General features: G+C 46.1%; 1 protein-coding gene across 2 annotated transcripts in view; it reads right to left on the bottom strand.

The window, feature by feature from the left end:
- abtb2b (ankyrin repeat and BTB (POZ) domain containing 2b) overlaps window positions 1–22,003 on the bottom strand; it is a 41,315-nt gene that overhangs the window by 11,864 nt on the left and 7,448 nt on the right. For both annotated transcript variants that reach the window (XM_086162594.1, XM_086162595.1), the window contains exons 2-3: window positions 3,938–4,087; window positions 788–998 (exon numbers count right to left, since the gene is read on the bottom strand). In XM_086162594.1, coding sequence (XP_086018720.1) covers window positions 788–998; window positions 3,938–4,087 — 361 coding nt within the window. The remainder of the gene's footprint in view (window positions 1–787; window positions 999–3,937; window positions 4,088–22,003) is intronic.

Raw genomic sequence — 22,003 nt, 5'->3', positions numbered from 1 at the left:
AGATGTCATAAGTTGAAAACTTATTTCTGGTTTGTGTGTGTGTGTGTGTGTGTGTGTGCGCAGAGCCATGGAAGGGCCTTCCACCACACTGTCTGAAAGCGATGCAGCTCTTTCACCTGTGAGATTATTCCATTTATATGTGTGGCTTTTTTTTTCATTTGAAAAACTTTTTTTTTCTGACCTATCCTGAGGTTGCACTCTCTGCTATCTGGGGAAATGAATGAAACTGGAAATATAGCGTAACTGAAAAAACAAATATTGAAAGTGGTGGATTTTTGCAGGTCATTAAGATGAAAATGTTAAAAGGGACTGAAAAAAAAAGTTTGGAGGATCTCAGAAGGTCCACAGAAAATTACAAGCCATTAACAGCCTCTTAAAAGCCTTTAAACCGGTGGCCTTCAGCTTCTCACAGCGCAAAGGTGCAGTTAATCCTGTGATCAGCTGGAGGCCGAGGCTTACCTGTAATTTACATGTGGAAAATTAACACTCATTGAAGTGTTAATTTCACGAGGAGAATGAAAGAGAAATGGTTCCCACCGTCGGAGCTGACTTCTCAGGGTCTGAAGAGAGACGTGTTTTTAATCTCGCCCTTGGGAGCAGATGCCCGGGGACCGACATGCAGATAAATAACCTTTGCAAGAAATTAATTACGAGCGTTTTCGGTGGTAAACTCCAAATCAAGCCACCGAAAAAAGGATCGATATCTAAAATGAGATCTGGGGTTTCCCTCAGCCCGTGACACGCTTTGAGAGTGACTTAAGTTATCTGATCATGCGTGAACCCCCACCTCTCTTTGCTGAGCGCCATGCGCGGGGGATCTAAGTTGGGATTCTCCATGGACTCCATTTGCGGGCAACGCAGGAAGTAGTAAAGGGTGTGGAGCGCATCAGGCGACCAGGATACCGGCTGCAGGGGACGGGCGTGCCGGGCCGGACTTAGGCCTGGACGCACTGTGCTCAGACGCTGCATGTGATGCATGGCACGTGACACCAGGTCACCTAGAAAGCAGAAAATAGGACACATTAGATGGTTCAAAGATACCTGTTTGGGTAAACAAGTCAAACATTAACGTTCCTTTCATTTGCTAAGTCAACACCATGTTAGGGGACCGGGGATCCCTCTGGGGTGTGTTCGGGACCCGCACAAATGAAGGAAACACTAACAAGTGATTTCAGCATAAACCCCGAAGGCTCTCAATCAAACCCGATTTCCCCTTTTCCTAAACCACTTACACTAAACTCTCTTTTGCTCATTATGCTCCTTCCATGACTTTGGTCGTATTTGCCATTGGAGGCGTCATTATCAGTAAGCGCAGCCAGATGCCGGTCGAAAGGGCCATTCATCTTTAATCACAGAAGGAGCAAAAAGGGCTTTGCACACAAGTCACGAGGCCTCGCTGAACATATCAAGTGATTTCTGTCCTATAACTGCACTGTAATGAATCGGTTGTTAAACTCTGAATTCCAGTTCTGACGACTTTGCAGTTGGAACGCTGGCTGCTGAAAAAGCAAACACCCCTTGCAAATGTGTTTACCACAGTTGCATTCATTTGCATACATGTTTAAATTTCGGGAGGATGCGCGCACAAATGCATAGGCAAATCTAATAATGTAGTATGAATAGTAATGTAGTGCATCAGCTGAAATAAATGTGATTCTTGACTGCCTTATGATAGCAGATGTAGCAAACAACAGCTTTTTTAAATTCAAATTTTGTTTTTATTGCTTATAAAATATATTGTTTGTGTATTATTTTATATGTTAAAATAAACAAAAAAGAAGTGGTATCAGTTTGTGACAGTAATCATAACCACTGGAATGGCTTTTCCTGCCACTTCGGGGCTTAATATGACAGTCAACTTGTGCGGAAACAAATATAAATTCTATGTTTGATAATGACAAATAAGTCAAATAATAACGCCAAAAATGCCGTAAAAAGCGATGCGTCCTCCGGACCCGGACAGATAATCAAACGTGTTCCTTCGGACATACATTGCTTCTGCAAGGGCAGAGGTATTACTCCGGCGAGTAGACCTAGCATGTGGACGTTGACTGGGTGAGCAAAAGAGGGGAGTGGACTGCTTTTCAAAGACCGTGGGTGGAGGACGGGCGCAGAGAGGGGGGTGAGGGCCGAGTTGAACTTGGGATCGCGTAATGGTCATTTAGTGTAATTACCCCGTGGGTTAATTTCTAACCCGATTACTGCGAATGCACGGGGGCTCAGCCGTGTCGATGCGTATATTAAAAGGGGATGGGATACTTCGCGGGGGGTGAGCTATGGGAAGCCCTCCTGAAACAGACCCCACTTAAAGTTGAAGGGCCTCCTTTGTGTTAACCACCGACAGGCCACTCAGGAGGTCTCTCAGGAATTCTTAGCCTAAGATGGAGAGCCTCTTCCTGGCTTTCAGGCCCATATTGTGCCCCGAGGCCAAACTAAACTCTGGGGGCTTGAAGGATATGAAGTGGTTCATTCTTAGATTATATTGCAGCCCTTCAGGGAAAGTCGTCAGCCTTACATTTTTTTTTAAACATATTTTCCCAAAAAGCTGAAGCTGGAAGGCACAGGTTATTACAACATTATTATAAACTATAAACTACAGTGTCTCAAAATTCAACAAGCTCATATTGTTTTGTATTATACTTGTACATATATATATGGACTCTGTGTGATCTGTGGTGCTTATTGGCTTATGCACAAAGCTTATTTTATCATGTGTGAGCCCCATCCTGATCTTGCAGATTTCCATGTAGTAAAAGGGAGGGTCACATAAAGTTTCCCACAGAGGAGCTGAAGATTAAACACTGCAATGCAGTCGAAGGTGTATTTCTTTGCCGGTGCACTATATTTCACTATGTGTTAACATTTTCTTTATTTTATTTTTTGAGCCATTTTTTGCTGAAATAGCCAGTATCCTGCCATCGATGATATATGGTGTGAATACAAGTTGACCGAGTCCGGTCCAGAGGTCCTGGCGGACGGGACAGCTCAGCACAGATGCCCCTGTGTCTGCCGGGTCTCTTGGGCTCAGATGTCATTGCCAAGTGCTTCGTGTTTTTGCTATTTGTATCAGCGAAAACACGCCTATGTGTGTGTGTGTGTGTTTGTGTGTTTGTAGCCAAACGAATGAGTGTGAGGCATGCCAGCCCGGCCCGTAGCGGCCCAAATTCACACCACTGGAGATGTGGCACAAAGAGACCTCTGAGCGGTTGAGAGAAAGTGTGTCTGTGTTTGACGGAGTGTGTGTACACTTTCTTAATGCCCAGCTAACGGTCCCACTGAATGAACGTAGCCTTGTGCTGCAGGAACAAATGGCAAAGTGTTAAATCGTTTGGAGAGGGGAAACCTACCCGTGCTCTCGCCAGCACTAATCTTCATCCCTCCTCCCCAGCCCCAACAACCTCACTCTTCACCTCACTACCTTTCCACCTCCCCATCCCCACCACACACACATAAATCCAACCACTGTGTTCTCCATCCCCAAACATAATCCTTTCATTTTCAAACTTCCTTCCCTTGGTTCCCCGCCATCTAATGATGAAAAATGTAAGCACCATTGAGCTTATGTCTGTGTGTGTGCTGACCAACCAGACTGGAAATAGTAGTTTTAAAAAATAAGTTTATGTTATTGTGTTATAATAATGTTGTAAGAATGATCACTCAAAACAGTGAAATGATGTGCTTGAATCGCAAAAATGGTTAATGGTTAATGTCTTTCACAGGTGCAAATAAAATCTGTTTAAATAATGCCTTGGTAATACCCTTTTACTGGATAAAAAATGAAATGACAAAAATAAAAAGAAATAATCACTGTTTTAAACTATTGTCTTCTTGCGTTCCCCAGTGCGGTTGGCGCTCGGAGGGGTTGAATAAATCGGAGCTGCATAATCTAAACGTAAGTAAACCCAGGAAGGCATGTGACATATTGGGAGTTACTCACTGAGCTCGGAGATGCTGCCCACACAGGTCGCCAGCAAGGACTGTTCCAGCGTCCTCAGCTCCAGCTGGGCATAGGCATCCTCTCTGCAGTCCACAGATGTCTGCTGGTTCTCCGTGTAGGGGCTAAAATGAGCCGGGAGGGACAGGACACCTACGGGGGACAGAGAGATTCATGATTAGCACGGACTAGATCTGGAGACACCCGCCCTGGCTGCCGTTACGGGGTAATTCCCGCTTGTTTATAGGCATGCGAAAGCGTAATCCACACTGCTGAGGGGCAAATAAACAGACAGAAGGGAATGTAAGTCTTGCTCTCAACACGTTCCAGAACATAAACAATGTAGTGACATCAGGCTAATATAAGCAAACAAATGCTGACTGTGTCGCACACAGAAAGAAATTCCAACAGAGTGTGTGTATCTTTTTCGTCCCTATTAATGATGTGGAAATGATTCGGTATTTACAAACACAATGTGTGCCTCGGGGGCTTAAGTGAACTCAGAATATGATTTTTTACAGAAAATACATTGCTCTCAATGATGACTGCAGTAGAAGGCGAGGTGAGACCTCCTTTGACCCCCTACTGGGATCCACATAGATGAAGACAGAAACAAAGAACGGGGAGGGGAGGGGTATTATTTTATTTGTGTCCATCGTATGCAAATTACTTCAAATCACCTGAGAGGACAAAAGGTCTGTGTAGCTCTTTGACTTTCCAAGGAGAGAGAGATGAAACCTCTCACGACAATTCTACAATCTACTGTCATCTCTCTGTCGCAATGCGGATTTATGTTGGCATTTCCTGCTCAGGTCGTCGCCCCGGGCACATATTTAGACCCACACGGGCTGATGTGTGAAGAATACAACACGAGTTGCATCAAAGTGCAAGATCAACTAATCCCCCGGTCGGTAATTGCTCCTTTAGAAAAATATCAGACATCAAAAAAACAAATTAATTTACATGACGTTTCCTCTTTTATCCGATGTGAGGGCTGCTGGACCACCGGCAGGAGGATACGATCTGTCTTATGTAACAAATAGTTGTCATCCTGTACATTCGGCACTGTGCCCCCTTGCCCCCCTGCGGTTGCTGGGCTCCTTCAAGCCACGGTGTGAGTACACAGTGGTCACCGTGATCTAGTAGCACACGCATCCTCTCCGTAAGGCTTTCAGGCTGGGAGTAAAGGTCTAGGAGCCGGACTGGGCAGTTAGTTAATGTGTTTGGTGAATGTGTTTAGCTGCCAAATAGTCAACCTTTATGTTGGCCGGCGTGTCTGCGGCGAGCCGCCCTGCCAGGCCGCAGGAAATGAGCGGGGTATGACTGGGAATAGAAAAGAAAATGGAAAATAGAAAGATGATTAGAGCAGGTTTGGGGATTTATATACAAAGCCAGAGGAGGAGGTGGTGGTGGTGCGCCCTCCCTTCCATCTTCCGCTCTGTCTCTCCCAAAAGGGAGGAGATGGGCTACCCTCTCTAAGATGACATTCCCATGTGCTTCCTCCAAGCAGAAAAGGATGTAGTGAAGAAAAAAAACAAACAGAACCTCCATCGGCCGACAATCAGATCTCCGCACCGGCGGACCACACAGCACTTTACAACCGCAAGTTAGCCGGGAAATCTTTCGACTGAACATTCATTCGGAGATAAAGTTATGACTTGGGTCAATGTGTGGGAATGTGCAGCAAAAGCAACTTTAATTCAAATGTCAGTGGCAAAAACAACGACCGGTTGCGGGTAAAATCGAAGAGCGCAACCACGCATAGCTGCTTTCAATTATTTTATGACTGTGGCGAAAAGGTTACGGGTTATTGACCCCATCAATAACCATCGGCGGCTAATTGGCGAACCGGGTGTCAACTCAAACACGCAGCGATCACTTTCCAATCAGGTAGAGTATTACACACAGGTGACGGAATGGCTCCACAGTTCATACAACACTACACGCATGAAAAATGGATCTGGATAAGAGACGCTCCCACTCCCCCGACAGCGTAATGCTGCCTAATGGAATCCAGGCTGATAAAGAAAGTGTAACTTCAGCTCTCTCCCTCCGCCTCTCTCGTACTTTCTCTGCAACCGTCTGACCCGTGGGATATGTGCTGACTCCCCGTTCCAGGACAATGGAAACGGCTGCCTCTGGCAGAGTGCTGGGCCACAAAGACCGTGCGCGGGTCAGACAAACAAACTGTACACAAGTTTAAACACACCGCCCCTCTCTCTCTCTATCTCCCTCTCCCCCCCGTGCACTTGCTCTTAGCATTCTTGCCAGCGCGTATAGAACGTGCGTGCCTTGATGGCTAACGGACACAGACAAGTGTCCAGAACCTTACTAAATGATAATTGGAACACAGCAATACCTGCAAGATCGTAAAAGACATCTGCCTGCATTTTTTTTCCAAAACCGTATTAGTATTAACGCCGTACCAATTGATTCTGCGGTATTCTTTCAAAGCCACGGCAAATATTCACACACCACCGCACTCTCCCTGGTTCCCAGAGTCCCACCCTGCTCCTCCTCCACCGCTGAACCCCAGCCTGCGTCATTTGGACCTGCTGTAGGTCCGCAAGCAGACCAAAGCCTGTCCCCACATCCACCACTAATATCACGGGAATATCAGCGAAAAGGAAAGACGGGGCACATGTAAGACGGCGAAGGGCGTAAAGGCGGGCGGGGGAGATAAGTGACACAAGAGTTTCATTCTTTTGTGGCCATTAAGGTTCCATTTCTGAGGTTGACCCTGCGAATGGTCTTGTGGGAGCCCCGGCTACAAATCACAGTTGAAACATACCGCAGAGCCCGAGGCGGTAACCAGGCCGTTCAAACTATCCTTCAAAAATCATTACGGCTCCTCTTAGCTTCGGCAACATCTAAACCGAAATCCGGTTACCTCTTATTGTTTTACCGAAGGTTCAGCCAAACCGACCTGTCACTTTGAATTAGGTGCCTTTGCGAAGCACATTATATCAACAACTCGAGGTGCACTCGAGAATCTCTGCCGTCGAGACATGTAATACGTGCTCAGAAAATGAAAAATACCATCCCGACGTCACAGAGGCAAGTCAACAGGAGTGTTTTTCACATTGGATCAGAAGAATGTGAGAATTCAAGACCGTGACTGTTCACTAGAAATGCTTACAAATGATTGTTATCACCGCTGGAATTAAAATACCTCAACGCCTAATATGCCTCTCAGTCGAAGGTCAACTCTATCAGGACCTCAAAGGACGTCGCAGCTGGAAGGAGGGTTTATTTTTTTTTTGATCCGGCAAGGCGAAAGATACAGGCGGCAATAAACAAGCATAGCGAGGAAAACAGAACCGAGGCGGTGCAGAAAAAGCATTCTCGACTGCTGAAACCAGTGAAACACCCACACTGGAAGTCATGCCTGTGCGCTGAACGAGGATTGCGACACGCAGCAAGCGTGTAATGACGCTCAGAATTCGGGACCTTGAAAATTGCCTTGTGCGGCGCCGCGTTCTCTCACAACTTTCGGTTTCAATTTTCCCACCGGCTCAACCCTGATAGGAGTGAATTTCCAGGCTATAACAGGCACGCATGTGTTGATTTGTTTTGTCTAGTGCTGGTGGCGTGTGAAAGACAGGAGGGCGCGATTAGCTCTGGAGGGGGGGATGTGTGTTCGCCAAACACACACACACACACACACACACACACACACACACACAGACACACACCTGCCTTGTCTCTTTTAACAGCCTCTTCATTCATTACAGGGTGGATGGATCAGAGAGCCAAAGGAAAAGGAGGCTTCAAAGCTTCTTCCCGGCCCGGACAGAGGCTCCGCTTTGAAACGAGAAGGATGGAGGGCCTGTCCCCTGTGTGGAAGATGGAAGTGGGCAGCGGCACAATAGGACAGTGTGCGACAGAGTTGTTATTGGGTGTGTATCGCCCACACAATGTCCACATAGTGTCCGACTTTCACACAACGCACATACACACACACACTCGCTTGGTTCTCTTCATTTCATAGGAATCATTAGGCCAGATGTGATCCCTCACTCGCAGGACGTGTCTCTTACTCCCCCAGGGCGGAGGCTCTAAAACACCTGTTAACCACGCCATATTCTTCTCACTGTGTTTTGCCTTTTTTTGGGTGGAATAATAGGCTGTTATTAGTGCATATTCCAATGGGCATATTGAATGAATGGGATTTGAATAAATCATAAGTTTCATTCATATGGTGCTCATGGAAGAGTGAGACAATTTTGGGCTTAAAATATCCTCGTGTTTGTTCGCTCTGGTGGACCCTCCCCAGATCACTATCTAGACCCGGCTCAAATGGGACAGAGGGGGCATTCAGGGAGTCTAAGTGGTCTTCCAGTATGTGGGCTAGAAAAAAATCTCCAGTCAGACAAGTTAAAAGTGCACTTCCAAATAGGACCTTCCTATGTGGAGTTGTGGCAATTTTATGCCAGTTTTAACCTAAAGTCCCCTCAGTTTGTACTTGAATTACCACTGTATTGGACAAATATCTAGTGCAAACTGATTTAAAAGGCATGAAAATATTATTTATCTTCCTGCGATGTCCACATGCTTGTGAGGGCCTTATAAATCACCGATGACGAGAGACACCGATGACAAGGAGTCTGGCTGCTGTCCCTTGACACCGCCGGTGACCCCTAGACCGGGAAGGGGTCATGGGTCAGAGGTGGCCCTCAGCTGGAGCTAGAAGAGGAAGTAACTTTATCAGTTGTGTGAAGGGAGGGGGCCCCGAGCCTCTGCGCAAGAACACCCACACATAACAAAAAACACTCCCGGCATTGCGTGCATCACACAAGTTTACGCAAAACCGGGCAGGAAATATCTTCAGTAAATGTGAAAGTATGACGCAAAACGTCCAAATACAATAAACGAAACCAACGTTTTCGTTCGTTCATGAGATTTCTCATTAAAGGAAAGTCTGTGGCAAAGATGTGTGAAAAGAATATAACCCCATCCACAGACAGAAAGAGAAAAAAAAAAGAAAACGATTCACAGATCTTTCTCCTCGAAGTCTGTCGGGAATGCCCGGAGATTATTCCGGAATCTCAACAAAGTGTACGTTCAACCTTCAAAAGGCCGTACCTGGTTGTGTTGGAGGAGCCGCTTGTTTGGGAATACACCGAAAAACAACACTGCAAACATCAATGGGTATAAAACTGATGCTTCAATGATGGTCGAGGGGGGGCTGCTTGTCTGGCGTGCAAACAACACACACACACACACACACACACGCACGCACACACACACACACACACACACACACACACACACACACACACACACACACACAGATCAGAAGTGGAGGGATTCAAGAGGTCTGGCTTTGGTTTCCCACAGCCCTGAAAAATATCACATAAGCTCCACTACACATCTAACCCTAATCCTAAACATGACTTCAGACCCTCCCTCCCCCCAACTCCTCCTCTCCTTGCCTCCCTCGTTCAGGGTTCCCCTGCTCCCCGCCTCTCACTCTCTAATCATGTCTTATATTTTGCATTCCCGGAGCCGACAGAGGAGCCTGCGGCTATCTCGTCTCATTCTGAATTCGCCCCGCTTCCATATGTGATGCCACTTCACACACTGCGCGGGGACACGCTCTTCACGCTCATTTACTGCGTGACGTCCGAAAAAAATCTCTCCGGCTGGGACGATTCGGCAACGTTGAAGAGAGATGAATGCGGACGAGCGAATGTACGGACGGCAGTGTCATCGGCGCCGTTTGTTAAAATCAGCGGCTCCATCAGCTCAGTGCCATGAGAACAAACCGCCCCCTTGTTAGTGCTCTGAAAAATAACATTATGGCCCACAGGCTGGGCAAAGGGGCATTGTATGTATGGTTGTGTGTGTATATGTGTGTTCAGCCCCTACTGTTCCCTCTCTGTCCGTGTGATCAGCTCATTTTCTTTCAGCTGGACCGCCTAGAGAAGTAGAGCAGGAGCTTGTCGGTTTGGAGGGCGGACAACGCGTTCATTGAGTGTTCGCCTGAGCCCAAATGCAAAGGTCCACAAACAATTTCAATAAGAGTCCCCATTTATTCAGGCCAGCCCGACGTTCAACCGGATTCAAATCTTCACAATTTCTGATTTGATTTTTTGCTCCCCCTTTCCGGGCAGCCTTACTCAAGGACCTGCGTTGCTTTGTGAATTTATTAGGAAAAGCGTACATTGCAATGTGGTCGGGTCCGGATACTCGGACATAAAGGGGTGACTGTGACCCGCTTTCCTGTCATCATACATCGGGAGTTTTTGAGCACATTGAACTATGACGGTGAAGTTCACTAAATCGATATGTCTATGGGGGTTGCCGATCATACAAGTCATGGTTAATTTTTGTCGACATCTTTCGAATTGACTAAGAGGCATGTATTCGGAGAAAAAATGAAGAAGCCTCTCGGATGAGGGCTAAAATGCCTTCAAGTCCAAAACTTAATTATTAGTTGTTTGTAAATCGAAGTCCTAAAACAATCCCAGGAAACCAAATCCAAAGACGTAACCCGATGGTCATCGAGCAGATTCGAGGAAATCAGCACGGCGTCCCTCCGGTGGGGAATCTGACAAGCACATGTCTGCCCGCAAGAAGAAGTACAGTCACATCTAACTTTCAGATTGTGTCAAAGGGACTTTATCATTTTTCTTAAGGGAAGCAAAATGAACGTGGATGTAAAAAACTGACGAAAAAATGAAGTGAGAAACACATGTCTGTTGAGTTTCCATGAAAATATCCTTTTCATTTCACGATAAATGATTCATGTTAACCAAGCTGTGAGCACATGAATGCGGCGTGGCGTCACCAGAACAGTTCACAGGTGTGAATCCACTCAGGTGTCCCAGCATTAAATGGTCACATGGTTCAGCAAGTCAGAAGCGGAGCGGTGACCTCACACTCTTTCCGATAAAAAGAGTCAACAACTCATAATATGTGGGCGGGTTTTGTAAGAGGAAGTGCTCACTCGTCTCCAATTGTCACGTTTTCATTGCATAATGACTGAGTAAGGAAAAAAAAGCTTCATTGTAAGATCTGGTATAGCTATTGTGACCAAAGTTACCACAAGAAAGATCCAGTTTATATTGTTTAAAGTCTTATTTCTAAATTACTACCCAATTAAATAACAGAAGTTGGACTGGCAAACAGATTTATATTTCCAGAATGTTTTCCAGCTATAATAAACCCTCATACCATAAATAAGCTGAATATGACCCAAATCCATTGTAAACTTACCTTGATATAAGTTAAAATGACCTATTATGTTAAAGATTCACTTTCTTGATTTATATTGGCTTTTTCCCCCAAATGTCCAGCTGTGACTGAAAAAAGTCAGTGAAACCAGAACAGTGCCATGTTGTCCTACTTCTCTAAAAGTAACTTCTCCAGCAGTCAGTAAGTTTCTTTCCATCTGCAATCAGCTTATATAAATAAAAATCCCCTCCGGATCATCCGGAGAAGATTGTATTTGTGGAAAGAAACCTTACAGTGCTTCCTTTTTGCTGTTTTAAGTGATATACTTCTATCTGCTCCGACCCGACATTGACATATATGCATGAATTTTTTTTAGTTTTATTTTTCTATTTTAACTTTAACTTGTATGTAAGGTATTTCAGGTTAAGTGAAACAGCAGTCAGAGGAAGTAAAATAGTATTACGTTCACCGTTGCAGATCTATCTACCACCTGCTGCCGGTCAGAATCGTCACATCGGGTCTTTGCAAACACAGATGATATATGTCTTCTATTTGCTTAGGGAGGAGGCGTGTCAATCAAAAGTGATCTCTGAGATGCTTTGCCAGGTGTGAATAGCACTTGGTCCGAACTGTCAAACTGTGATTGGATCACTCGGGATGGGAATGACTGCCAAATTCGAACCCGGCCCTGGGGCGAGGAAATAAACTCGCAGCAACAAAAACAAACCTCCCCGGCTTTCTTGTAGGGGCATAAACGTTCATGCCATTGTGGCAGTTCTCACCGTCCAAGCGGGGCCTTTGATAGAGGGGAGTCAGAATTTGAAGTTTCAAAAGAACGGGATCCGAATTCCCCCTTGTAAATCTAAAGCAGCTTTCTGCTGATTAACATTCCATGCTGGGCAGGGCAGGGCAGGGAGCGCAGGCACGATGCAGAGCAGAGGGAGTCCGACAGGGGAAAAAAAACACAAGGGCGGAGGAGTGCGGGGGTGGGGGAGGAGGAGGGCGACGGATTATGATTAGGACTGGAGGTTGACTTCCATTCTCGGTTACTCCTTTTCTCCTCTTAAACTAAATCTTTAGATTGTTTTAAGGCCGGAGTGAAAAAGGAGCTTGGGGAAAGCAGAGGAAAACCACTTTTTCTGGGCATAAACCCACCGTCTTTCACGGACACACACAAAAACACAAGTGTTTTGCTATGTTTTGTGAGCGTGCCTCTGGTGTGTGTGTGTGTGTGTGTGCGCGTGTGTGTGTGTAGAGCGAGGTGTGGCCCGTACTAACATCCATCGCAGACAGTGGTGCAATTACAGTATCTTTTTCGGTTAGCAATGCTCCGCCGCAAACGTAACAAAGTTAACATGAACGTTTGGAGCAACATTTACTTTAAAAGTAACAAGTAAGAGGACTCTGTGTTAAAAAGGGGGGATATTTACCAGTGGATAAATGTGCTGGGACAGGTTGTTCCTTTTTTTAAACATAAAGAGCTTTTATAATTAACCTTAATAGTAATGAAAGCTATTAAACAAGTGCAGTGAAGAGAGGAGTACAACATTTTCATTTACATTGCAGTGAATTATTAGTATTAAGGTAAGCCCAGCATGAACAGCAGGCTAACGTTCTCCTTATAAAAAAAGAGTATTTGTCAGGACGGCGCTCCCATGAAACTCCGATGGAAACAGAATTGAGAGGAGACTTCTAGGGTTCTAGTGCATGTCGTACTTCGAATGGTACGAGAGCATGAGTCATCATTATCTTTGGAGCTCTGCATCATTTCACAGTTGATGAATGGATTCAGACTCCACATGCGCGATAATGAGCAGGGGGCCTGGTACATCCACATCGGCCCTCTTCCACCATGGTTGATAAGAGTTGTGCGAGAGAGCGAGGTTGATGCCGCTGAGGGTGGTTTGGATGTTGGGGGGGGGGCTGCGACCCCAGCACCGGCTGGTCAGAGAGGGCGGTGTCTTATACAATTAATCAAGAAATCAACAACAAATAGAACATGTGTGGGTGACATACTGGTCATAAACCCGGGGACCACCCATCCTTTCATAAATGTGTGTAAATGTGCACTGACCACACACACGTACACTGCCACAAATGGCACACAGCAAGAATCGAAGTGTCATCAGAATCACAAATCATGCTCCCTTTTCCCCCGTGAGTCCGTCTTGCCGATGGCAGCAGCATAGAGATAGCGGCTCTGCATGCTTAGAGTGTGACCTGGGTGTGTGAGGAGCTGCGGGGTGTGTCATCATGTCTCGCCTCTTGAGTGCGAGGCAGTAAACTACCTTTAACCACAACGTCCTTCTTTATTCAACTGGCTGTATGACCCCATCTGACACCCCCGGGGGTTTACAGCTCACCCCTGACCCTCGAACACACCCTGCGCTCACACACCCCCCACGCAGCAAAATCAGAGGGTGTGTCTACATCCAAAGGGAGAGCGATAAAGAAAAAGACCATCCTATTATGCAGTAATTTGCCCCTCTTGACCTGCTCCCCTTCACACCAATGGAGCACACGCACATGCACACACACGCACACACACACACACACACACACACACACACACACACACACACACACACACACACACACACACACACACACACACACACACACACACACACACATGCCAACCTCTTAGCTAATAAGTACCCATGTTGTTGCCACTTAAATTTATCACATGCACTAAAAATCAAACAAAGCCTCTTTGTGCGACAGGAGTATTCATAACAAACTGGGGATTGGTCCACATTATTCTGACACAAGATTAATGCCCCCCCACACACACACACACTTTAAATGAATATATAATCAGTAAATTTAATTCTACAGAAGTTCAAATCCGATCGGCAAGTATTTGGCTTACGCTTAACCCCTCTGTCGCTCCGTGCTTCCAGCTCTAGTCCTGTTTTTGTTTTTGTGTTCCAAGTCAGATAAAAACTATTATATTCCCCTCCTCTTTCTATTTCTCTCAAAGAAAAAAAAAAAATTTGACTGCACTCATTTTCAGTTTCTGTGTTAGAGGGCTTGGACAGGGACTCGAGAAAATAATGCAGAACCAAAACACGGGAATGGAGGCGCGGATAGAAGGTCGACACCTGACAAACACCTGTGTCATGTGACTCATCACGGACGTGGACTTCGTGCAGGGGTTAGCTGTGATTGTTACGCGGGACATTTTAGCGGAATTCCCAGAGTTGCAAGTGTTTGCCTCTTCTCTGCGGGGGCCACCTGCTCTTACATTCCTCGGCTCAAGCAAAGGCAGCAAGACAAATAAAATAGTGGGAGGTGAGGGGATCTGTGTGTCCAAATGTACAGGGGGTGTGTTTGTTGTCCCATGTGTGTTTCCCAGCTGTTGCCTTCGCAGGTGCTGACAGAAAACCAGACTTATTTTGCGTCGATGAAACAATTCATTGCGTTGGTTATCGACAATATCGACCAATCCGAATCGGCTGGGGTTAATCTTCATGGCGTGTTTTCACATGGGTTTCTGCACGACACGGTGTGAATGTGGCACAAACGTATGCCAAAATAGGAAGCTACTGTTCCAGGGGTCTCTGCGGACCACCCACTAAATACCGTAACAGCAGATGGAAAAAGACAAACGAGACTCCGAGATGAAACAATATCACGTCGAGAGAGGCTGTTATATTTCTCCGCCCGGGCTTCCTTCCATTCCCTTGCATTTCTTTTTAACTATAAAACCAGAGCACTTTAACAAACAGAGCACTTTAAGGAGTACATGCTCTATCGAAGCCAATGGCCATTTGTCTTTTCACTGTTCACTGCTTAGGAAGTTCAGTGTGTGTGTGTGTGTGTGTGTGTGTGTGTGTGTGTGTGTGTGTGTGTGTGTGTGTGTGTGTGTGTGTGCTTTTAATGTATTGCTTCCTGAGTAAGGGAGAAGACCCAGTCAATTCACTTGATGACGTTCCCACAACAATTTCCGAAGCCACAATGGATAAATAATAGCTAGCTGACAGACTTGCAGCCCTTCCTGTAACACAAAATACACAGCCTCGCATATACACCAACATTTTTACAATGCCCGTATTGTGCATTACCGGGTACGCCCTTCAAATTGAAATTAATAGAACCCAACTTGGATCCCAGGTCTGCATAAATCACCGTGCACAACCGGCAGCCCTTGAGCAAGACTCACTTTCGATTGGAAAGTGGGAGAATATGGAAAAAATTACGGCGCCTTGTACAGCAGAGCCACTCAGACCCCTGATATGTGCTGAGTGTCGGGCCTCTAACCACCGTGGGTATTGTTAGTAAATCATGACTAGTGAACGGCACTAGCCACATCCTGACCACACACACACACTAACACACACACACACACACACTAATCACACAAATCCCTTTACCCTTCCTGGAGAGACCCTTTAAAAGCAGTGGTTTACGTGGGTGTGTGAGTTTTTTATTGGAATGTTTGTGTGTCACAAAATGGGGCGGGGTATTCTTAGACACAGCTCCTGTACAAACAGCAGACTGAGTGACAAATCTGTTTTCATTCTCCCTTTCCTACTTCAGGCTCAGTCGGGGGAGCAACGATTGCTTGACATGTGTGCCGTTCTTCATTGCGTACCCATCTCTTGCAGTTATGACCCGTCTAGCTCGGCCAAACCCCCTTTACGTTCTTTTCTTCGTACTATTCTTCAAAACTGAAGTGGGTATGCATACTTCCTGCCCCTATCCAAGGCAAACAACATGCCCTGCTCTGCTCACTGGGGAAACCCTGTGACCGCAAATGGCTAGACTCAAAGAAGTGGAGGCTCATGGGATATTTCATTCAACCGCTTGCCAAGTGTTCGGCGCTGGGGTTTGGACTGCCGAGAGCTTTAAGCCAGGGATGCACATCCACGCACAGACACATGAACATACATGCGCTGTTTCTCTACCTTGGGACAGCTCAAATCTTCCGATTTCAGCCAATGAAATCTTGGGAGAGTGTGAAAAAAACAGCCTTGTGATAATTAGCCGCGTCTGATGCAGCTTAGGGCGGTAACAGCAAACGACAACGAAGCTGAGAATGAGCCGGGGAGGCAGAATTCCCCATGAAAACCAGAGGTGGGATTTCGCGAAGCCAACTGAGAAAGGAAGACGAGGACTCGTCGGTTCCCTTGTCGAACGCTCGAGTGAGTCCAGCGGCCATCTGCTCCCGGGAGAGCAGAGTGCGTGTTTAAAACTGGGGCGTGTGTCTTGATATAATGATGCTTTCCCCAGCTGTCTTCCAGCTGCAGGTTCCCAAAAAACACAAATGCAACAGCAGCTTTGCGCTGGAAGCCTGTGGCTCACCCTTGTCCAGGAGACCTGGCAGGGAAAAGCCAGATGGAGGCAGAAGAAGTAACAAAATACTCTGGAAGATAGAAGACAAAGAGTCTAGCATTTCCCTGATTTGATTTTCAGAACCTTGGCGACACATAAACCACCTTGCATAAACGCGTGCGTGAGCATGTGCCAAAGATGCACGCAAAACAGGAAACGCGCAAGCCGATGCATGAATAGCGCTTGACCTCATTTTCGCGAGCCAGAAGTGCCGACCTCGAACTGGCTACCGACACGAGTCGGCCAGAGGGTAATTGCAGCCCTCGGAGCAGAAAGGGCTCCGGCGCCAGCAGCCATGAGGCAGGTTCATCTTCCTCTCCACGTCCTCTTTCCTCATCTCCAAAAACCTTTTTATCGTCAGGACAATAAATCACAGTCAACCATGTTTCTTGCACTGATCAGCCTCGATATCGGACAAACACTTATCCTTATGGCGGAAGTGCTGAAGAAACCTGTATCTCTCCGTTCTCAAAGGTCTTAGCATCATCCTGGAGGATATTTTAAACCGACCGCTTTGTTTAGATTTGTTGGAAATTAATAAACTAAATTAATAAAGATAATAGTGAATTTTGCATATTTGCTGTTAAATGCAGCACAAGAATGCTCGATATGATTGACATTATGGCATTTCAGCAACGGGGAACTTTGCAGATCATAGCTGGAGGCTGTCAGGAAAGTGGGAAAGAGAAAGATTGAGCCCGAGAGGTTTTCACCAGATCAAGACAGCAGGACGGACCTTCACCTTCAGAGGATGGATGACTCTCGCCCAGAGCGAGAAATGAAATGATAGCAATCCATCTAGATAACATATCAGAAATCACATGCCTGTTCTGTGTGTGTGGTAAAAAGGTAGACATCACACACACACACACCTTAATGGACTTAAGAGACACAAGTTTTCACACTTGATTGTTGAGAGAAAGCCCACAATGTGCTGATAGTGTAAATTCCTTCACATGTCTGTTTGCTTCTTATCAGCTTTATTTTGGCCTCTGTCCTGGCGTGTGTGTGCGTGCACAACTGTGTGTCTTATCTGTGTCTATTCAGACACCGGGTTGGAGACACAATGTTATCTGGCCCACGGAGACGCATGAAGATGTCTCCTTGTGTTTTCACATCAGGGCTCGTCTCCCTCTTTGCCACCACACGCGTTCCTTTGTTCCGTCGTCAGACTGGCGCCTCGGCCCCCGTCCCGCAGACCCTCCGTGTCACGACCACGACTCGGTGCTGGAGAGAAGTTTCAACTAATAACTAGTTTTAGTGTATGGATGAAACAGCTGGGCCTCCAACTCAGTTCGGTCATCTGACTGACACGGTGGGTGCTTCAGTATTTATGACTTGCTGACCCCAAGGCTGCCTTCCATCCCCCCTTGCCCACTCCTGACACTTCTTCTCAGATTCAATCGTGTCATTAACACACACACACACACACACACACACACACACACACACACACACACACACACACACACACACACACACACACACACACAAGGACCAATGCTTCCTAGCACCTGATTGGACTCTTGAGAGGCTCTTTCAGTGATAGATTGAAATGCTCATTCCCATCGACTGGGTGATAACTGGACAAAGCTGGGACTTGTGTTTTTTTTTTTTTTTTTACCAGAGAGCGGAATGTTGTGTCGGACTCTCCACCTCCGCCCTTGCCATCTGTCGGCGGAGCTGGCTCTTGGATGATAGATTTACTGCTGTCAGGTTGTCTTTAAAAGCTCCTTCACACCATTTTTTTTGTAGCAGATGCATCATAAGGCCCGGGTATGTGAACACATCGCAAGACGATGCGGACTGTATCGTACACAAGGTGAAACTCTATGGATGTAATGAAAAAGGCTCGTTCAACAGAGCTAAAATTAATCACTTTGTCAAAAAAAGAAATCCCCTTTCGACTCTGGGTTGAACTTTGTCAGGTGTGAGGAGCTGATGAACATGCCGGCAACACCGCTGTTGATCTTCAAGGCGGAGGGGTGGGAAACACACTAAACAGCACTTCAGCTGTGCTCAGTTTACTACTGTCTGACTAACTTCCTCTCCAGTCTCTGCTCACACACACACACACACACATAGTGCCAGTGCGAGGTCACTGGAATTACTCAGATACAGGGCTCGGTGCAGATTCATCAGCTTGTGCGGGAAATATGGTAAAGGAGAAGCTCCAACATTTGAGTAGAAGTCATGACTTCAGGAAGATCTGGCTGATTGAGAAAAATGAAAGCAAATAAAAAACAAAAACAATTTGTTTCAGGGGGTAAAGCCAGACCATGCATCTTTTTATCGGTTTCAAATTCCAACATGTATCACTCCATCCGGTTCCGTTTTCTCCACGGGCTCCCCAAAGGCTCAGCGGGAGATTATCTCGCTGCTGGGTAGGAAACCTCGCCAGCGTATCGTGACCAGAACTGTTTTGACCCGCAGCGAGGTGCAGAGAATGACAGAATACAGATGGCGGGTTGGAACAACTGTTGGTGAAGAGACACAGAACACATACGGGGGTGTAGTTTGTGTTCAGAGCACAGATGCATATGGTAACCCACACCTGAATTAGTGGGAGCATGCTGAAAGACATTCAGTTTCTCCACAGGCTGCTTTGACACACAGTCAAACAAACCCCCTGTGAGGTCAGGGTCTTATCGCAGAGGTCAAGCAGTTAAACCCTGGAAGTTCTGCCTACCACGAAAGGAAACAGACACGGTAGACCCGGTGACTATGGGTAATTTTGCACGTACCTCTGAGGTCTACAGCAACAGTGCAGGTAAACCTACCTGGCGCCTATAATCTATTAACACCTTAATTCTTGACATGTTGGGATCCTTTTGGTTACAACTTCATCCTCCCATGTGGGTTTTGATGCTTACTTTCCCCTGAAAGGGGATATTCCCCTGGTCACCTACCGGATCTCGGCTGTTTATTTTCGGTCCGTGCGGTGGACGCGCCGAACGAATATTATTGACACACACGGACTAAAAGCTAAAGCCCAGAGTGTCCTGTCTTGACAGGGGCGGTTTTCCTTTGCTAACATGTGTTCTACATATGGCAACTGTTGCCGTGCTCGCTCCACTAACCAGAAGGGAATTCCAGGATACCTTACTGTACACAGTTATGGTCTAAATGAGCTATGTGTGGAGCCGCTGCTCTTTCGGGTTGACCTTGACCCGACATTTAATGCACCGATTTTAGTGACGGCAAATGGAAAAGAACAAGAAAGTTTTTACAAGTGAGTTTTACAAGTGAGTCCAGGTGGTTAGAACTAACAGGACGATGAAAAAATATATATAATACAAAGTATAGCATTGGAGTTGAAGCTCTGAAGGTGAAAACAAGAGTCCAGCTTTCGACCATCCGCCGTCGACTTAGAAAAATCCAATTTTAAAAAATGAGAGATTCTGACAAACAAGTCTGGCCTGGTGTCAGGGGGTGGGGTGAAGGTTGCCAGGTTGGAAGGCGTAAATGGGGGAAACACTCTGAATGTCATCAAACCACAGCGGTTTGGCTTAGGCTATATGCGCTATTTGGCAAATGGGGGAAACATGGGATGCTGACAAAAACAGATTCAAACAAGATGCTCAGCCCTGATGTTTACATACAAGCTGTTGCTGACAGAGGTGCAAGCGTCGCACAAACATGCACATATTAGTGACTAAAGGGGAGAGCGGAATGGTGAAACATGTAGAAAGGGGATGTAGAAATACTACTGTTATTAACCATCTATTGAAGGCTAACAATATAATTAGATTCCATCTGTCCCAATCACAAAAGTATCCATGAAAGAACACCAGGAAAGAAGTGATCCCATGTTGATGCTGCACACCATTTAGTGATGGTGTTTTGCGTTTTAAACTAGCCATAAAAAGCCCTCTATCATAGGTGATCATTTATCAAAGATTGGAAAAGGACGTTTAATTACATGGCACATCATGGGCCGGAGGAAATAAATAAAATAAAAATAAAAAAGCTCATATAATTGCAGGCTCTCCAATGACTGCAGGACGTTGCTACTGGCTGATCCATGGAGGTTATCCAGGCGTCCAAACTCTGACTTAGGTTTTACTTTCACGGTTTTGCAAAACAGGACAAGACACCGCCAAGCCCCATTCATCACATGGTGACTGGAAGGCTGTGTTAACGCAGCATGAACCAAAGAGGAAAATCCAGGCCAACACAAACACACAAACAAATGCGATACGCATGCACACGCGGAGAGACACGCACACGGCTATTTACGTCTCTTTCAGAGGCAAAGACGCCATCGGTGTCGGCGGAGAGGGAGACAGATGGGAGGGAGACAAGACATCAAAGTCTGCAGAAGAAATGCAGTGGCCTACTTAAAAACTGAAAGACAACATGTTCCCCTCCCTGCATGCACACGTGCACGCGCACACAGACTCACACTTCCCCTATTAACCTGTCACAATGGACAATTTGCCTATTGAACCTGGCACACAAATAGAAATGTTGTCATTAAAGCAGATTCAACTTTTCCACGTCTCTTGTTGTTTCTACTCCGCTCCCTCTGCCTCACCTCACCAGAAGCCTCCATCCCTCTGGAAAATTGGCCAGCTTTTTGGGTATGATGAAGAAATTGCCTCCAATCTTCATGTAAGCTCGTAAGCTGTAAAGTGTAAACTGTTCCTCTACCTGGGAGGAGGACGAGCCCTCCTTTCTCACAATAGGAAGTGGTTATCGGAACCCGCCCAGAAGTAGTTACGTGTGTGACAAAGACAGAGAGAGAAAGCCTCCTCACCGCAGCACCTCTGCACCTCCATTTTTCTACAACCCTAATCTTGCACGGATGGGCATCTTTTCTCTGGGCGCACGTTGACATTTCAATGTGTTAAGAATGACCGATTTCATATCACTGTCCTATATAATGAAGTAATCGCACTCTATGGTGTTCTGTAAATTTATTAAGGGATCATAATATATTCCACTATCTGGGAATACAGTCGAAATTGGGAACAAGCGATGTCTTAAACTTCAACAGTGCACCTACAGATGAGGGTTTCTTTTTTAATTTTTTTATTTTATTTTTTTCCTTCAGTGAAATACATCAGGGCTCCCTGCAGTTGAGCCCCTGCACACTGCCTCTCTGACTCCGCTGGACAAAAAGGTCACTGACAGCATCACAAAAGCACTCTCTGTCAGCCCCGTTTACAAAAACAACAGTTTGGACTTAAAAGGAAGAAGGAGAAGGAGGAAGAGAAAAAATAAATAAAAAAACATCTCTTTCCTGACTGGGTTGACAAACATCCAAAGGGAGCCGTGTCCTTTTTTTAGAGTGGGAGGCTGGTGGAAGTGATCACAGCCCTTCCTTTGGCGCACGTACTTGCGTACACAGGAGCGATCCAGCGCCCATGCGTAGGGCACGCACGCACACATAGACACACACCCACATTTCCCCAGCTACAGCAATTTGGCCGCTTGGTTACATAGATCCCAATCAGAGAGGATATGTGGAAATGCAGCTCCATGTTTCCCTTAAATGCTCTCCTTCTCTCTCTCTCTCTCTCTCTCTCTCTCTCTCTCTCTCTCTCTCTC

The sequence above is a fragment of the Fistularia commersonii genome, chromosome 17, assembly GCF_037954325.1.
Source record: "Fistularia commersonii isolate RoL2024-O1a breed Wild chromosome 17, RoL_Fcom_v1.0, whole genome shotgun sequence".
Classification (NCBI taxonomy): Eukaryota; Metazoa; Chordata; class Actinopteri; order Syngnathiformes; family Fistulariidae; genus Fistularia; species Fistularia commersonii.
This window is presented reverse-complemented; position numbering and strand designations above follow the sequence as displayed.